Source organism: Cotesia glomerata, linkage group LG1 (assembly GCF_020080835.1).
Source record: "Cotesia glomerata isolate CgM1 linkage group LG1, MPM_Cglom_v2.3, whole genome shotgun sequence".
Taxonomy (NCBI): Eukaryota; Metazoa; Arthropoda; class Insecta; order Hymenoptera; family Braconidae; genus Cotesia; species Cotesia glomerata.
Window position 1 is genome coordinate 36187870 of NC_058158.1, and position 17475 is coordinate 36205344.

The 17475-nt window shown below is 22.3% G+C and overlaps 1 protein-coding gene across 4 annotated transcripts; it reads right to left on the reverse strand.

Moving 5' to 3' along the window:
• Positions 1 to 1513: 1513 nt before the first annotated feature.
• On the reverse strand, positions 1514 to 14666 carry LOC123264717. 4 transcript variants are annotated; one of them, XM_044728150.1, is made up of 12 exons: positions 14491 to 14666; positions 12307 to 12468; positions 11934 to 12131; positions 10133 to 10252; positions 9781 to 9840; positions 8665 to 8776; positions 7120 to 7379; positions 5578 to 5634; positions 5071 to 5196; positions 3543 to 3799; positions 2138 to 2328; positions 1514 to 2006 (listed from the first exon to the last, which is right to left on the reverse strand). In XM_044728150.1, the coding sequence occupies exons 1-12, from the start codon at positions 14507 to 14509 to the stop codon at positions 1706 to 1708; spliced, it is 1863 nt and encodes a 620-aa protein (XP_044584085.1). In that variant the 5' UTR covers positions 14510 to 14666; the 3' UTR covers positions 1514 to 1705. The 4 variants fall into 4 exon arrangements, with proteins under 4 accessions (XP_044584085.1, XP_044584101.1, XP_044584092.1 ...); XM_044728166.1 differs by lacking the exon at positions 9781 to 9840 and having other exon boundaries at positions 1517 to 2006; XM_044728157.1 differs by lacking the exon at positions 5578 to 5634 and having other exon boundaries at positions 1518 to 2006.
• Positions 14667 to 17475: the final 2809 nt, after the last annotated feature.

The window sequence follows — 17475 nt, forward strand, 5'->3', positions numbered from 1 at the left end:
AATTAAATTATAAATAACACAATTATTATAATTATAAATTTATATAGTAATTTAATGAATAATGAATGAAGCTATGTAGTTTAGCGCTAAATTTAAATTCTATCTAAAATTTATTACCCGAGTCCTTGCTCGGTGATATATTTTATCTAATTTATGGTGTTTCAAACGCCATTAAATATTAATTTCTCAATAAAGCTACCCTGTACTTGTAAATTTAATTTGTAAGTCACGTAAACGTGAATGAGAATATGGCAGTAATTTTAGTATTTATTACTTGAACACACTGGCACATAGTAGATATATAATTACTCCAATAAATATATTATCTATTAATTTAACTTTTGTATCAATATAAATATCGATATACTTTCCAATTAAATAGAGAAAAATTATCTTTCAATGGCTTTGAAGCTACTTACCACTTTAAAATACTCCTTTTGTTTTTTTTTTTTTTTTTTAATTTTGACAGTCAACTCTCTAAGTGTCTATCACTTGTCATAAACATTTATTAAGATATTTAACAGTATCTTCTTTAATTTATTTTTAATCAGTTTTATCCTCAGTAATTTAATTCTTACACTGAAAAAAAATTTTTTTTCTAAAAAATAAGCATTGAAAATTTTAAACAATTTTATTAGCTGAAGAAATAAAAATTTTTCTCATAGTAGCTTATTTGTTAAAAAAATTTTTTTTTAATTGAAGAAAGAAAATTTAGATAGAAAACTTGCGAATTTTTATCCAAAATTTTTTTTTTTTTTAATTTAGAGAATTTTTTTCAACAAAAAAGTTACTATGAAAAAAATTTATATTTCTTTGACTAAAAAATAAAATTTAAAAAAAAATTTTAACAATTTTATTAGCTAAAAAAATAAACATTTTTTTCACAGTAATTTCTTCATTGAAAATGATTTTTTTCAATTGAAAAAAAAAAAAAATTTAGATAAACGCGAATTTTTATTCAATTTTTTTTTTTCCTAAATTTAAAAAATTTTTTTCAACAAAAAAGTAACTATGAATAAAATTTATATTTTTTCAACTAAAAAATAAAATTAAAAAAAAAATTTTAACAATTTTATTAACTAAAGAAATAAACATTTTTTTCACAGTAATTTCTTCGTTGAAAATAATTTTTTTCAATTAAAAAAAAAAACTAAAATAAACAACTTACGAATTTTTATCTAAAATTTCTGTTTTTCTTAAATTTAAAAAATTTTTTTAACAAAAAAGTTATTATGAATAAAATTTATATTTTTTTTAACTAAAAAATAAAATTTAAACAATTTTACTAGCCAAAGAAATAAAAAATTATTTTACTGTAATTTCTCCGTTGAAAATGATTTTTTTAATTAAAAAAAAAAAAAAAAAATGAGAAAAACAACGAATTTTTATCCAAAATTTTTTTTCCTAAATTTATAAAATTTTTTTAACAAAAAAATTACTGAGAAAATTTTATTTCTTCAGCTAAAAAACTGAAATTTTTTAAAAATTAATTTTTCATATTTTTTACAAAAAAAAATTTTTTTTCAGTGTACTAATTTTATTAAACGCATTTTATTATATGCATGTTTGATTTGAGACTAATTTAACTATAGTCTTTATTAACTTTGATCTGAATCTATATAATACTCTTTTAATTTATTTTTTTTTTAATATATTACTATCATTAATAATTAATAATAAATTAATTGTAATAATAAAATAGAATTTAAACATTAGTCGGCGGGTCCATCGAACAAATAATCGACTTGACAACACTAGCAGCGGCAAGCGCAGCATAGGGTTGCCATTCTTTGCCCCGAGAACCATCTTTGTAATCACAAATTCCCCTTACCACAGCGAAGCTATCTCTGCAATTTCCGAGAATACTTTCAACGACGGCATCCATTTCCCCATCAAATGCGAGACATCCGAATCTTGATGCGAATTTCTGCCTCAATTGATCGTCTCGGGATATCAGTCTACCGGAAGCAATTGATGCCAAGTGCATGCGAGGGCATCCAATCATCCTACAAGACAATTTGCTTTTTTATTTTATTTCATTGTAATTTATAGTAATGACTAATGACTCATGGGCTAAGTAATTGAGTGGCTCTTCAAAGAGAAGACAATAGGATAATTCAAGAAGAAATAACAATACCTTTTGTTCGCAGTGTCTTGTGGAGCGGCCGGATGTGCGACTTCGATTACATCCCGGTCCCCAATGGCCATATATAATTTATCTGATTCCAGAGGCGGTTGTTTGAAGTCGTGCTCTGATTGAAGATTGTCTAGGTTCTCAAGGCCTTCTTTTAAATATTTTTTCCACGGTACATTTGATTCGTCTTCGGCCTTTTGAAATATAATTTAATTAATCAATTAATTAATTAATTTATTTATTTATTTATTTATTAATTAATTAATTTATTATAATTATTCCACTTAAATAGGGTAAAAAACCCAATTGTTGCAATCAATTAATTAATTAATTATAGTAATTAATTGATTTATTTATTTATTATGATTAATGAATAAATTAATTAATTATAATAAATTAATTAATAAACTATCATAAATTAATTATAGTAATTAATTGATTTATTTATTTATTATAATTAATAAATGAATTAATTAATTATAATAAATTAATTAATAAACTATCATAAATAAATTAATTTATTTATTATAATTAATTAATTCATTTATTTATTCATTATAATTATTACACTTAAGTAAGGTAAAACCCAATTGTTGCAATCAATTAATTAATTATAGTAATTAATAAATTAATTAACTAATTATAGTAATTAATTGATTATAATTAATTAATTAATTAATTAATTAATTATAATAAATTAATTAATAAACTATCATAAATAAATTAATTTATTTATTATAATTAATTAATTAATGTATTTATTCATTATAATTATTACACTTAAATAAGGTAAAACCCAATTGTTGCAATCAGTTAATAAATTAATTATAGTAATTAATTGATTTATTTATTTATTATAATTAATTAATAATAATTAATTATAATAATTAATTATAAATAAATGAATTAATTAATTATAATAAATTAATTAATAAACTATCATAAATAAATTAATTTATTTATTATAATTAATTAATTAATTGATTAATTTATTTATTAATTGATTGATTTATTTATTTATTTATTATAATTATTACACTTAAATAAGGTAAAAAATCCAATTGTTGCAATTTTACACTTGTAATTTTATTTTAATTAAAAAAAAAAAATCAACTCTAATAAATTAAATATAATTTTTTAATTAAAAATTTTAAGATTCATTTTTTGAGATTTAATTTTTTTAATTAGAATAAAATAAATAAATTTTCAAGTGTCAAACTACTAGGCTTATTCCTTCAATTACTTTAATTTTATTTTAATTAAAAAAAAATCAACTCTAATAAATTGAATTAAAAATTTTAAGATTGATTTTTTGAGATTTTTATTTTTTTCAATTAGAATAAAATAAATAGAATTGTAAGTATCTAACTACTAGGCTTATTTCTTCAATTACTTTAATAAAAATTACCTGTTTTTTAATATTCATCGCCAAATCTTGAAGCCCCAAATTAACAGGACAGTACTCTTTGGTATCAAAATGATAACTACCGTCTTCTTCATTGTGTTTCGCACCTTCGCAGTAAATATACACGTATTTTTTAGTCATTGGTGTTGGGTAAGATACAACAACGTCTCCTAAGCGCACGTGCTTATTGTAATCGGTGTAATGAGGTACTCCACCACCGACTCCCACCAAAAAGACGTAATCGACTTTTTGGAATGTTCCTAAATTATAAAAATACATTAGTTAAATTATTTTATTTAAAATATTTCAGGTGATAAAAATCAATTTTTTTTTAAATTAATTTAATCAAATAAAAAATTATTACATAAAATAAATAAAATTATTACAATAAAAACATAAAATTTTTAAAAAAATTTTCCTAAAAATTCGCTTTTATTTTTGTTTTTTATGTAATTACTTCCAGCAGGAAAATTTTTACTCAAAATTCTTAATATCAGTGAATTATTTATACACTTCCTACTATTTTTGTAATAATCTTTATTATTTAATTAAATTAATTATAAAAAAGTCATGGACTATTATTAATTAAATTCGACCAATAAAAATTAAATTAATTTTTATTATTTGAAATCGCGTGCTTAAAGGTAAAAGGACTTACAGCTAAGGGTTAATAGGGATTTGTGCTGAAAGGGCGTATAAAAAAATTTTTTTTTGCCATTCGGTTTGAAATTGTCTGAAACGTAAACATCTGTGAAAAAAAAAAAGTTGGTATCCTAAAGCTGAAAGGGCGCATCTCAAGACATACGCCCTTTCACCTTTAAGAAAAGTACTACTTAAAGGTAAAAGGGCGCATAAAAAAAAGTTATATTTTTTGTACCAAATGTTAAATAATAGTTTCACAAGACGTTATACTCAAATAACAGCCTCATATACAAAGCTTGATTTAAACAAATAGAAAAGAAACCAATCAAAAACAAATTACGTAAAAATTAAGTAATAAAAAAAAATTACAATGACCGATAACATTGAAATATTTTGAAATTTCCCATTTTAATCGCCCTATTGAATATTACTACTGGTGCCGTTGACAGAACAGTTGTTTCAGCATGATCAAGCATCCAGAATCCAAACTTTATAAATTCTTAATCTAAGAAATTTTTTTTTGAAGAATTTAATCAATATTTAAATTGAAAAATTTTTTAATTGATAAATTTTCTTGATTTGAATCAATTTTATTTGATTCAAGATTTTTTCACTTTAAAACTTTTTAAAATCTTATTTTTTTTATTAGAAATTTTTCTCTAGAATTAATTTAATTTTTTATTTCAATATATTTATAATTTTACGTATTTCTTCTTAAAAAAAAGAGAAATAATTTAATTTAATTTATGAAAAAAATTCTTGATCGAATAAAATCATTTTTAAGAGTTTAATCATCTTCATTTAAATTAAAAAATTCTTAAACTGGCAAATTTTTCTTAATCTAAGTAATATAAATTAAATAAATAAATAAAAAAATAATTAAAATTACCTAATAACCGCGTCGTTGTATTTCCCGCAGCAGTCATAGCTTCTCTCTCATGACCAACTCGTGGTAATTTTGTGCAGACTATCCGATGATCTCCAATATTACCCAGCGTATAAACATTTGACTCTCCTGTAATTAAAAAAAATACTATTATAAATTTATATACATTGCTAATCAAATAAACAAATAAATGGTGTATTGAACAAAAATACAAGTGCCCTTGGAGCCTAAAAACAATCAACATAATTACATGACACGTCTTTGTGTTTTGTAATAATTTTATACAAATAAAAAGAAGAAATAAAGCTGACAAATATTACATATTTTATACAAGTGAAGAAATACATAATTATAATTATAATTATAGACAAATGAACCGTGTAGGGATGATCTGCGTGATACCTCAGCTCCTCTTTGGTTAAAGCGACCCGTTAAGCCATGATATGAATTATTTTTTATTTATTATTATTGTTATTAATATGTAACTAAATTGTTATCAAACTACTTTACCAAATCGGCAAATTACTCGAGGTACACCGTCAGGAGAATCTGGAGAACTTGCAGTACCTAAAGTTTCATGCATTAATAAGAATTATCTATTGCTAATATTAATTAAGCCATTTTTATTTTATTAATTTATTATTAATTATTAATTAACTGCTGCTAAACAAATCAATGTGTCTTTTAAAGTGCCAAACTTCTTAACTACTACTTTTGAACATTCCTTCGTAGTTTCTGCGATCCGAATTTGGAGAGAATTACCATTTGAAGTCACAAATTCACTTAGCTTAAATTCTTTTAAAACTAGTAATTTTGAATTCTTCATGAAACGTCAACGAGATAATGAATCTTAATTTCAAACTTTTAAAGAAGACAATGAATCCTAATTTTAAAACCTTTGATATTCATTTACACATTTCTGTTACATGAGTTTATCGTTCTAGATCATCTCAGATTATCATCTTCTATAATTACACGCTTTATATTAGCTTCACTTGTATGTCAGTTTGTCAGTATGTCAGTAACTCTCCGTGGGTAATCTGCGCGTCTGCGGCCTTCCTTGGTTCTGGTAGCCGTTTCTCAGGCTCGCTCTCCGAAATCGAACTCTGATTCCCCGTATTTATAATATTTATAAATAATTATTTTTTTTATTAGCTTCACTTGTATGTCAGTATGTCAGTATGTCAGTATGTAACTCTCCGTGGGTAATTTGCGCGCCTGAATATTTTTGATAATCAACAAATAATAGTTTAAAAAAAGTAAAAAATCACGCTTTTATAAATAAACCAAACTAAAAAGTAAAAAATAAATAATAGTTTAAAAAAACTAAAAACACGCTTTTTATAGAAAACCAAACTAAAAAATAGAAAATAAATTTAAATTAAGAATAGTGTTAAAATTTCAATAAATATAAATTAATAATAGTGTAAATAAAAAATGTATTTTATTTTAAAAAAGCGTGGGGTGCTTTTTAAGATATTATCAAAATGATAATCACTCTACTCATATCTGTCAATAAAATATTTATAACTATTGACACCATGCACCTCACGCTTTTTTTAAAATAAAATACATTTTTTTTATTTACACTATTATTAATTTATATTTATTGAAATTTTTAACACTATTCTTAATTTAAATTTATTTTCTATTTTTTAGTTTGGTTTTCTATAAAAAGCGTGTTTTTAGTTTTTTTAAACTATTATTTATTTGTATAATTTGTACCACTGAGTTTAACTCTTAAATTTTTAATGCTCAATTTTTATACTCAAATTTATTTTTTTTCTTGTATTTGTCATAATTGTATTCCAAAGTAAAGTAAAGAAAAACGATCAATTCTTAATATCTAATATTTTTGAAATTTTATATTTTCATTAGTCACACGTGTACTTTTATTGTAACTCTTTTCGTATACTTTTGCCATCTGGCTATACTGCCTTGGCATTGAAGTTAAATAATAAATAAATAAATAAATAAATAATTATTAATTAATAATAATGTGAAATATTAATTTTTTAGAGTGAAGAATATATAATTAATTTAATTTCTTACCAACAGTAGTATAACGAACAAAAGTTTCCTTGTTTTCAATCATCGAATCTACCGCAAGTTTTTCACAGTACTGAGCGGTGATAATTGCTATTGTTGGTTGTTTAGCGCTGGCCATTTTTGGCATTTGTTTAACAACCTTTATTTGCGTATCTTCATGAGCCACTCGGGTAAACGCTCCATGTTCCATTGCTTTTACTAATCCTTTAGTTTGTAGTTCGTTCATTATCGCTTCAACTTCATTTGGTTCCCAATTGTATTGTCTATTTAAAAAAAAAAAATTAATGAATTAATGAAGAATATATCTTAATAGAATATATTTTAATAAATTATAAATTAATATAAGAGAATAAATAATTTTAATAAATATAATAATAATAATAATAATAATAATGCGCAGTATAGACATTAATGAGTAAGCTACATATCAATGATAAAAAATTAATATTATATCTTAAAAAAAATTTTTGTAAAACACACTAATGAGATACGAATTAAACTTTAATTCTCTAATAATGTTGTGTCTTAATGAAGGAAAATACAATAAAATTGATGAGGAATTTTTTTTTTGTAGGAAATTTTATATAAAAAAAATATTCTTCTGATTTTTTTATATCTTAAATATTGAACCCATAATTTAAATTTTTAATAAAAAAAACTCGAGTAATTGATATTAAATTAAGATTGAATTTTTTTAATAAATTGTAATTAAAAATTAATATTGTATTTAATAAACGCAAGGTACAATAAAATTGATGAGGATTTTTTTTTTTGTAGGAAATTTAATTTTATATAAAAAAGTACTTATCATTTATTTATATCTTCAATATCTAACCCGTAATTTAAATTTTTACTAAAAAAAACTTGAATAATTGATATTAAATTAAAATTGATTTTTTAAAATAAATTGTAATTAATAATTAATACTGTATATAATAAACGCAAGATACAATAAAATTGATGAGGATTTTTTTTGTAACTAATTTAATTTTTTATAAAAAAATATTCTTATCATTTATTTATATCTTCAATGTTTAATTCGTAATTTAAATTTTTAATAAAAAAACTCGAATAATTGATATAAAATTAAGATTGAATTTTTTACATAAATTGTAATTAAAAATTAATATTGTATTTAATAGATACAAGATACAAAAAAATTGATGAGGATTTTTTTTTGTAAGAAATTAAATTTTCTATAAAAAGTATTCTTATTATTTCTTCATGTCTTCAATATTTAACCCGTAATTTAAATTTTTAATAAAAAAAAAACTCGAATAATTGATATTAAATTAAAATTGAATTTTTTAAATAAATTGTAAGTAAAAATTAATATTGTATTTAATAGATGCAAGGTACAATAAAATTGGTAAGGAACTTTTTTTGTAGGAAATTAATTTTTCTATAAAAAAGTATTTTTTATGATTTTTTCATATCTTCAATATTTAACCAGCAATTAAAATTTATTCAATAATTGATATTAATATCAATAAGATTGAATTCCCAAAAATAAAATAAAATAATAATAATAAATTAATAAATACTTACTTAGCAATATCAATTACAGTTACAGGATTTGGATAGGCTGATTCAATTAATTCCAAGACTTTCTCAGATGTCAACTCAACAGACTGGCCCATTATTGTCTCATCGGCCGACACTAAAAATAATAAATTATTAATGAATGAAAGAAGATATAATTTTTTTATAGTATTTTAATTAAAAGATTAGATAAAAAATGTTTTATGAAGAAATAAGACGATTCAGATGAATGAATTGCATTGCTGAAGATGATGATGGCTTAAGACTAATGACTGATGATTTATCTATTGAAGTAGCTATTAAAATTTAAGATAGTGAAATGTTTGTATAGTTAAAATGTTATGTTTATGTATGAGCCGAGCTTGCATGATAAAAGTGAAATTTATCGTGGGAAAAAAATTAGGGCAGTGTGACTGTTATTATTGATTACGCTATTTTTAAAAATATCAAGCACTAGAATTATTTGTTGAGTCAATACTGTTATGGTTACGTTTCGTGATTCGTGATAATTAACCGTGTAGAAAAAATTTTTCAAAAATTATTGAATTTTTTTTACACGGTAGATTTTTTCTACATATAAAGAAGAAACATCTAAAATTGAAGGATAAATTTTTAAATTTACAAAAAATCTTGGAAATTTACTACAAAAATATTTATAAATAAATTCACGAGTACATCTAGGGTTGCATCGTGCAATTGGTAAAAATTATTTGTGTAAAAAAAATTGTTAATGTATTTTGTGTTACTTTGTCAAAGTCTCGAGCAATTAAATTGGTAATTGATAAAAAATTAAAATTAAATTAGCAGAAATTAAAAAATTTTTAAGATTTTTTCTTATTAAAAAAATTAATACAAAAAAATGGAAAAAAAAAAAAAAAATATATATATATAAGTGGAATTTTTAAAAAATATTTTTCTATTTTTAATTTAATTAATAAAAAAAATCAAAAATTTTTAATCTGCTAATTTTGGGATGATTAAAATTAAAAAACATTCAGGGTAAAAAAACACACTAAGAGCCTGTGTAATTAATAATTAATGAATTAATAAAAATTGCAGAGCTTCAAACAGTGTTTTAAACTGAAAGGTTTGTTCTTATTTTTGTTTGTTCCTAAATCGAACCTGCTATCCGCACACTTTTCTTAGACCGAGGAAGTGTGAACAGAGAGTAGCCAGTTTGAGCTGTGGATTAAATGCAATATTTATATTTACAATTGTTAATATAATTATTTATGGGTCTAGATTTACGCATTAATCTCAATCTTCTTAAAATGACAATAAATTACAAAGCAATGACTGTAACTTTTTTTTCGACCGATCACTCGTGTCAATGAGGCTAATTTAATTAACTGAGACTCTCAAGAGAAGAAATAACTTGCTTAGCCACTTAAAAATTTACATCACATTATTATTGCCCTCTTTTGCGGACTTATTTTATTTGTCTATCGCTTAAACTCATGATTGATGTACTTACACGGCCTGGTTGGTAATGTAATTGGTTCTTCCAGTTGTTTCAGTTCGACTTCGAGCTTTTTTATGCTCGAGTATTTGTGCTGCATTAATTTCATTATTTTTTTTATGAAGCCCACGTAATCTATATAAATAAAAACAGTTTATTATATTCTTAATTAAATTAATTAAAAAAAAATTAATTTCTTACTAATTAATTAATATTTTATAATATTATTTTACTAATAAATTTATATTTTAATGAATCTTACACTGAAAAAAAATTTAACTTAGTTTAAGAGATAAATTGTTAATCTAAGAAATTTTTTTTTGAAGAATTTAATCAATATTTAAATTGAAAAATTTTTTAATTGATAAATTTTCTTGATTTGAATCAATTTTATTTGATTCAAGATTTTTTCACTTTAAAACTTTTTAAAATCTTATTTTTTTTATTAGAAATTTTTCTCTAGAATTAATTTAATTTTTTATTTCAATATATTTATAATTTTACGTATTTCTTCTTTAAAAAAAGAGAAATAATTTAATTTAATTTATGAAAAAAATTCTTGATCGAATAAAATCATTTTTAAGAGTTTAATCATCTTCATTTAAATTAAAAAATTCTTAAACTGGCAAATTTTTCTTAATCTAAGTAAATTTTACTTGATTCAAGTTTTTTCTTCGCTTTAAAACTTTTTAAAATGATATTTTTTGATCAAAAATTCTTCTCTAGAATTAATTTAATTTTATTTATAATTTTATATATTTCTTCTTTAAAAAAAAAGTAATTTGATATAAGAAAAAAATTCTTGATCCAAAAAAATAATTTTTTAGATTAATCATCAATATTTAAGCTAAAAAATTCTTAAACTGAAAAATTATTCTTAATTTACTTAAATTTTACTTGATTCAATTTTTTTTCTCTTTAAAATATTATTTTTTGATTAAAAATTCTTCTTTAGAATCAATTTAATTTTCTAATTTTATACATTTTTTCTTTAAAAAAAAAAGAAAAAAAAATTAATTTGATTCAAGAAAAAAAGTCTTGATTCAAAAAAATCATTTTTCAGAGTTTAATTATCTTTATTTAAATAAAAAAATTCTCAAACTGATCAATTTTTCTCAATTTAACTTAATTTAATAATTTTTTCTCTTTAAAATTCTTTAAAATAAATTTTTTAGACAAAAAATTTCTTTCCTGAATTAATTAAATTTTTTCTTCTGTGTATTTATAATATCATTTAGCAGCATGCATTTTTGATATATTTTTGATATATACATATTTATAATATATATAAATATATAAAATATATGAAAAATTGATGTGGGTACTCAAAGGAAAGGTTTTGATGAGCCTAATATCGAGATGAGCTTATATCTTCAAAAATATCATTAGTTGACAAGATATCAAAGTCGGTTTTTAATTATTGACATTTTTAAAGATATAAGCTCATTCTAATGTTAAACTCATCAAGAGCTTTCATTTGAGTACCCACATGCATTTTTTGTATATTTTTCATATATACATATTTATAATATATGTAAATATATAAAATATATGAAAAATTGATGTGGGTATTCAAACGAAAGGTCTCGATTAAGAAAAAAATTCTTGATTCAAAAAAATCATTTTTAAAAATTTAATATCTTCATTTAAATTAAAATATTCTTAAACTGGTAAATTTTTCTTAATTTAATAATTTTTTATCTTCAAAATTCTTCAAAATAAATTTTTTAGACAAAAAATTTCTTTCCTGAATCAATTAAATTTTTTCTTCAGTGTATTTATAATTTTATGTATTTCTTCTTGAAAAAAAAATTACCTCTAGGAAATTCTTGGGGACTAACAAGTTCCCGAAAAAACTCTTGAGCAACACTTGGATGTTCCGCTTCAGATAAAGAATTAATAAACCAAAATTGTAGAGTACGAGATTCTTGCGTATGTTTTTTAGTTTGCGCGCTAACTAAAAATACCCGAAACTCAAGACAAACATGTGCTGGATCGTTGATTCCATTTGAAACTGTAAACATAAAATAACACACATAAATTACATGCTTTATTAATTCTCTAAAAACAACTGGACTGTATTTAAACAATTCTTATCAGTGACGTTTATTTTTATCACTAAATAAACATAAATGACCTTTAAGTCTTTAGATAATTAAAACTTAATAATTAGCGAGTTATAATTGTACCAGCAACTGCGTGTTTATTGATGACTATTCCTTTGTGGTCACCACCAGCGATATGAACATCTTGCTGATTGTTAGTATTCTCCGGATGATCCAGTGCCTGACGTTCAATAATTAATGTGGTAGATTTAGCCGTCTTAGACTTAGGCGTCATCACAATGTGCTCTGTCAACCGTAAAAGAAGAAGCTCAATAAAATTATTCTTATTGTAGTTTATGGCAATAAATTTAATAAGCATGAAGATAATAACAATAAAAGCAAATAACCGTAACGCAATGTATGTACGGAGTATAGCGATAAAATTACTCAATCTTGTCGATAATATCTAAAAATAATGTTAACGTTGAGTTGTATTAGTCAACATACAAAATCATTGATAAAAACTTCAACAAGTGACTCATCTGTGTCATAAATAATTTAACAGCTTTATATATTAAAATTTTTTGGATTTTTATCAAGGTTTTGTTTTTAAAAATCACTTTTACAAACTTTTAAAATTAATTTATTAATTTTAAGTTTTTTTTTAATTAAAATTTTAATTCTAAAAAATGAAGACTAATTTTTGTATTTTTATAAAGATTTTATTTTTAAAAATCAATTTTGCAGATTTTTTAAATTTAAATAATTTTTTTTTAATCAAAACTTGAATTTTGAAATAAGAAGACTATTTTTTTGTATTTTTATAAATATTTTATTTTTAAAAATCACTTCTGCAGAATTTTTAGTTTTTAAAATTAATTTTTTAATTTTAAATAATTTTTTGTAGCATTTAAATTTGAATTCTAAAAAAAGAAGACTATTTTTTTATATTTTTACAAAGATTTTATTTTAAAAAATGTTTTTAATTTTTAAAATTAACTATTTAACTTTTTTTTAATCATTAAAAATTAAAGTCTGAAAAAAGAAGACTATTTTTTTTGTATTTTTATAAAGATTTTATTTTTAAAAATCACTTCTGCAGATTTTTTAGTTTTTAAAATTAATTTTTTAATTTTAAATAATTTTTTGTAGCATTAAAATTTGAATTAAAAAAAAGACTATTTTTTATATTTTTATTTTTAAAAATCAATTTTGTATTTTTAAGCTTAATTAATATTTTTTAATTGACAAAATTTGAATTCTGAAAACAGAAGACTTTTTTGTATTTTTATAAAAGATTTTAATTAAAAAAAATGTTTTTAATTTTAAAATTAATTATTTAATTTTAAATAATGGATTTTAATCATTAAAATTTGAATTCTAAAAAAGAAGACTATTTTTTTGTATTTTTATAAAGATTTTATTTTAAACATTGTTTTAATTTTTAAAATTAACTATTTAATTTAATTAATTTTTTTAATCATTAAAATTTTAATTCTGAAAAAAGAAGACTATTTTTTGTATTTTATATAAAAATTTAACTTTTAAAAATTACTTTTTTCAAATTTTTTTCATTTTTAATCATTAAAAATTGAATTTTAACGAAAAAAGACTATTTTTATAAATCACTCTTTGCAAACTTTTTAATTTTTAAATTAATTTACTTATTATTAAATAATTTTTTCAAACTTAAAATTAGAATTCTAAAAAAAAGAAGACTAATTTTTGTATTTTATAAAGATTTTATTTTTAAATCACTTGCCAAATTTTTTAATTTTAAATCATTTTTTTTCTCAAAATTTGAATTCTAAAAAAGAACACTAATTTTTAGTATTTTTATTAAGACTTTAATAATAAAAATCACTTGGAAATTTTTAATTTTAAATCATTTTTCTCAAAATTAGAATTCTAAAAAGAAGACTAATTTTAGTATTTTATAAAAACTTTAATAATAAAATCACTTGCAAATTTTTAAATTAATTAGAAAATATTTTTTAACTTTTAATAATTGTTTTTTAATTATAAAAATTTTAACTCTAAAAAAAGAAGACTATTTTTTTTTACAAAATAAACAATAAAAAAAAAAAAAAACAATTTAAAAAAAAAAAATAAAGAAAAATTTTCTTTAATAATAAAAGTCCACTAATATCAGTGTCATAAATATTAATCTATTCATTATCTTCTTACGTCACTCAGCCATTAATCATATTGTCTAATTATATAAAACCACAACAAATTATCACCAATTAAAAAAAAAATACTCTCTAAAATACAATATAAAAATGTAAAAATGAAAAAATGGAAAAAATGAAAAATGAGGTCACTGACCAGTTCTTCTTTCAGCCATCCTGACCAGCGAGCCTTAAAGAGCAGGTCAATAAACACCGAGTCCAAATTAGGTAAGCCAATCAATATAAACAACAAAAGACACGTGAGTAGCGTAATGACAATTAAATCCACCTAACACGACTTAACTTAACTCTTCTTTTAACAGAGCACAGAGCTGGTGACTTGCTGGTGATCCAACGAACCGAGGACAACTGAGTTATCAGAAAGCCCGGCAAGCGGGACCGATGACTGATCCAGGCGATCCCACCACCAACCACCAGTTACTACACTTACAGTATAGTATACTATACCGGAGCCAGAGCTATATACTAAACTGTAACGTACCTACAAGAATATTTACACAATAATAGATCACGTAGTGTGTGTACTAGTGTATAGTACGAGTCCCCTCGCCGCTGCACCCATCAGGTTAACAATATTCCCCTTCTTCACGAGTAAAACGTTCAACGCATCTGCCTTTACTTTTCACTTCCGCGTTTTCCGCGTCGGCGCTAAAATCACTCCGGAGATCCAATGGATTCATCGATCTTCCTTTCACTGCAATAAAAATTTTTATTATTAGAAATATTTTTCTTTGGGTAAAAAGCCCCAATTCGATTGACACTATAAGAGAACAAAGTTATAATGAAAATTAAATTAGCCGACATTTAAAATTTTTATTATTTATTTTTAGAACGGTTCTTATTTTCCAGGATATTTAATACTTGATGTTTATTTAATTTTCATACAACGTTTCGCCACTTTTGCAGCTTCCTCAGGTACTGCGCAACAGACAATAATCATAATTACATTTTTCATCATATATATATATATATATTTTTGTATTTTTATAAAAGATTTTATTTTTAAAAATCAATTTTGCAGATTTTTAAATTTAAATAATTTTTTTTAATCAAAACTTGAATTTTGAAACAAGAAGACTATTTTTTGTATTTTTATAAATATTTTATTTTTAAAATCACTTCTGCAATTTTTTAGTTTTAAAAATTAATTTTTTAATTTTAAATAATAATTTTGTAACATTTAAATTTGAATTCTAAAAGAAGACTATTTTTATATTTTTTACAAAGATTTTATTTTAAAAATGTTTTTAATTTTTAAAATTAACTATTTAACTTTTTAATCATTAAAAATTGAAGTCTGAAAAAAGACTATTTTTTTTGTATTTTTATAAAGATTTTATTTTTAAAAATCACTTCTGCAGATTTTAGTTTTAAAATTAATTTTTAATTTTAAATAATTTTTTAACAATAAAATTTGAATTTAAAAAAGACTATTTTTTTTATATTTTTATTTTTTAAAAATCAATTTTGCAGATTTTTTAAGCTTAATTAATTTTTTTAATTGACAAAATTTGAATTCTGAAAACAGAAGACTTCATAGAAAACAGAAGAATCATAATTACATTTTTCATCATATATATATATATATATATATATATATATATCATATATATATATATATATGTCGGAGAGTGAAAGTACAGTGGAGTATGTTCTCTGGCTTGATCTGATGGGGAATATTCTTTAGAATAATGTAAATATTTTTGTAATCCTCAATAATTAAAGAATGTACCCTTACTTCAGTATGGTTGTAAAAAATAAGTTTAACCCTTCAGCACTCTCGCAAAACGATTTACTATCATTACTCGCGCGATGAGAAAAACTCTCACGCCTTATGTAAAGCGCACGCATGCTTATAGTCCTTTAATTTAAAAATCTTAAATAAAATAAATTTCTTAAAACAAAAAAAAAATGAAACTTATTTAAAAATAATATTTAATAATAATACATCCAAACTGAAAAATGCACTCTTACGGGAACCTCAGGCTGTACCGATCAGACCCATTTTTTAACTTCTGACCCCTTACTTTACTATTGCGATGAAAAAATATCTCTGAGAGTTAATAAAATTTATTTTATTTTTTATAGTATAGAACAATTAAAAATAATAATATTGCAATCTTCCCAAACTTAATATTAATTTTTGACAGATAGAAAAAAAATCACATAGTCATTCCATTTGAAATTTGAAAAGAAAATTTGAGTTGATATTGATGAGCGTGAGAGAAAATCTCATAGCGAGAGTGCTGAAGGGTTAACTAAATTGTTTTTATTTGCGGTAGGCTTAGACCTAGGTCGAGCACATGGTTGTCAACGTAGTCGTGGCCACAGGACGATAGGGGTATCATAAATTGCAAAGGGAGAAAGGAAATATGCAGTTGTCATATTTTTTGAGAATCTTTGAGAGACCCGATGCTTATTCTGGAATTGAGATCGTACAGACATCCTGGTGATCACGAATTCGTTATCCTCCTAAGATCTGAGTGTATTGCCAAAGCAATTTAACATCGTATCATGTTTGTGTATTGTTGTGTTAGTGATAAGTGATAATTAATGATTGTGTTTATTCCTGCAATACGAATCTATTTTATTTTTACTCATTTTTACACGCTTTATATTAGCTTCACTTGTATGTCAGTTTGTTTGTTTGTCAGTTTGTCCGGTATGTCAGTAACTCTCCGTGCTTGCGGGTAATCTGCGCGCGCCTGCGGCCTTGGTTCTGGTAGCCGTTTCCCGCCAGGCTCGCTCTCCGAAAATCGAACTCTGATTCCCCGTATTTATAATATTTATAAATAATTATTTTTATTAACTTCACTTGTATGTCAGCCTTCGGCCTTGTAAATACGTATGCTTAACTCTCTCCGTGGGTAATGGTACGCGCCTGAATATTTTTGATAATGTAAACAACAGTTTAAGAAGCTAAAAATGCGCTTTTGCCAAATAAGCTAAACTAAAAAGTAAAAAATAAATAATAGTTTAAAAAAACTAAAAACACGCATATTTTATAGAAAACCAAACTAAAAAATAGAAAATAAATTTAGGTTAAGAATAGTGTTTAAAAATTTCAATAAATATAAATTAATAGTAGTAGAAATAAAAAAATGTCTTTTATTTTAAAAAG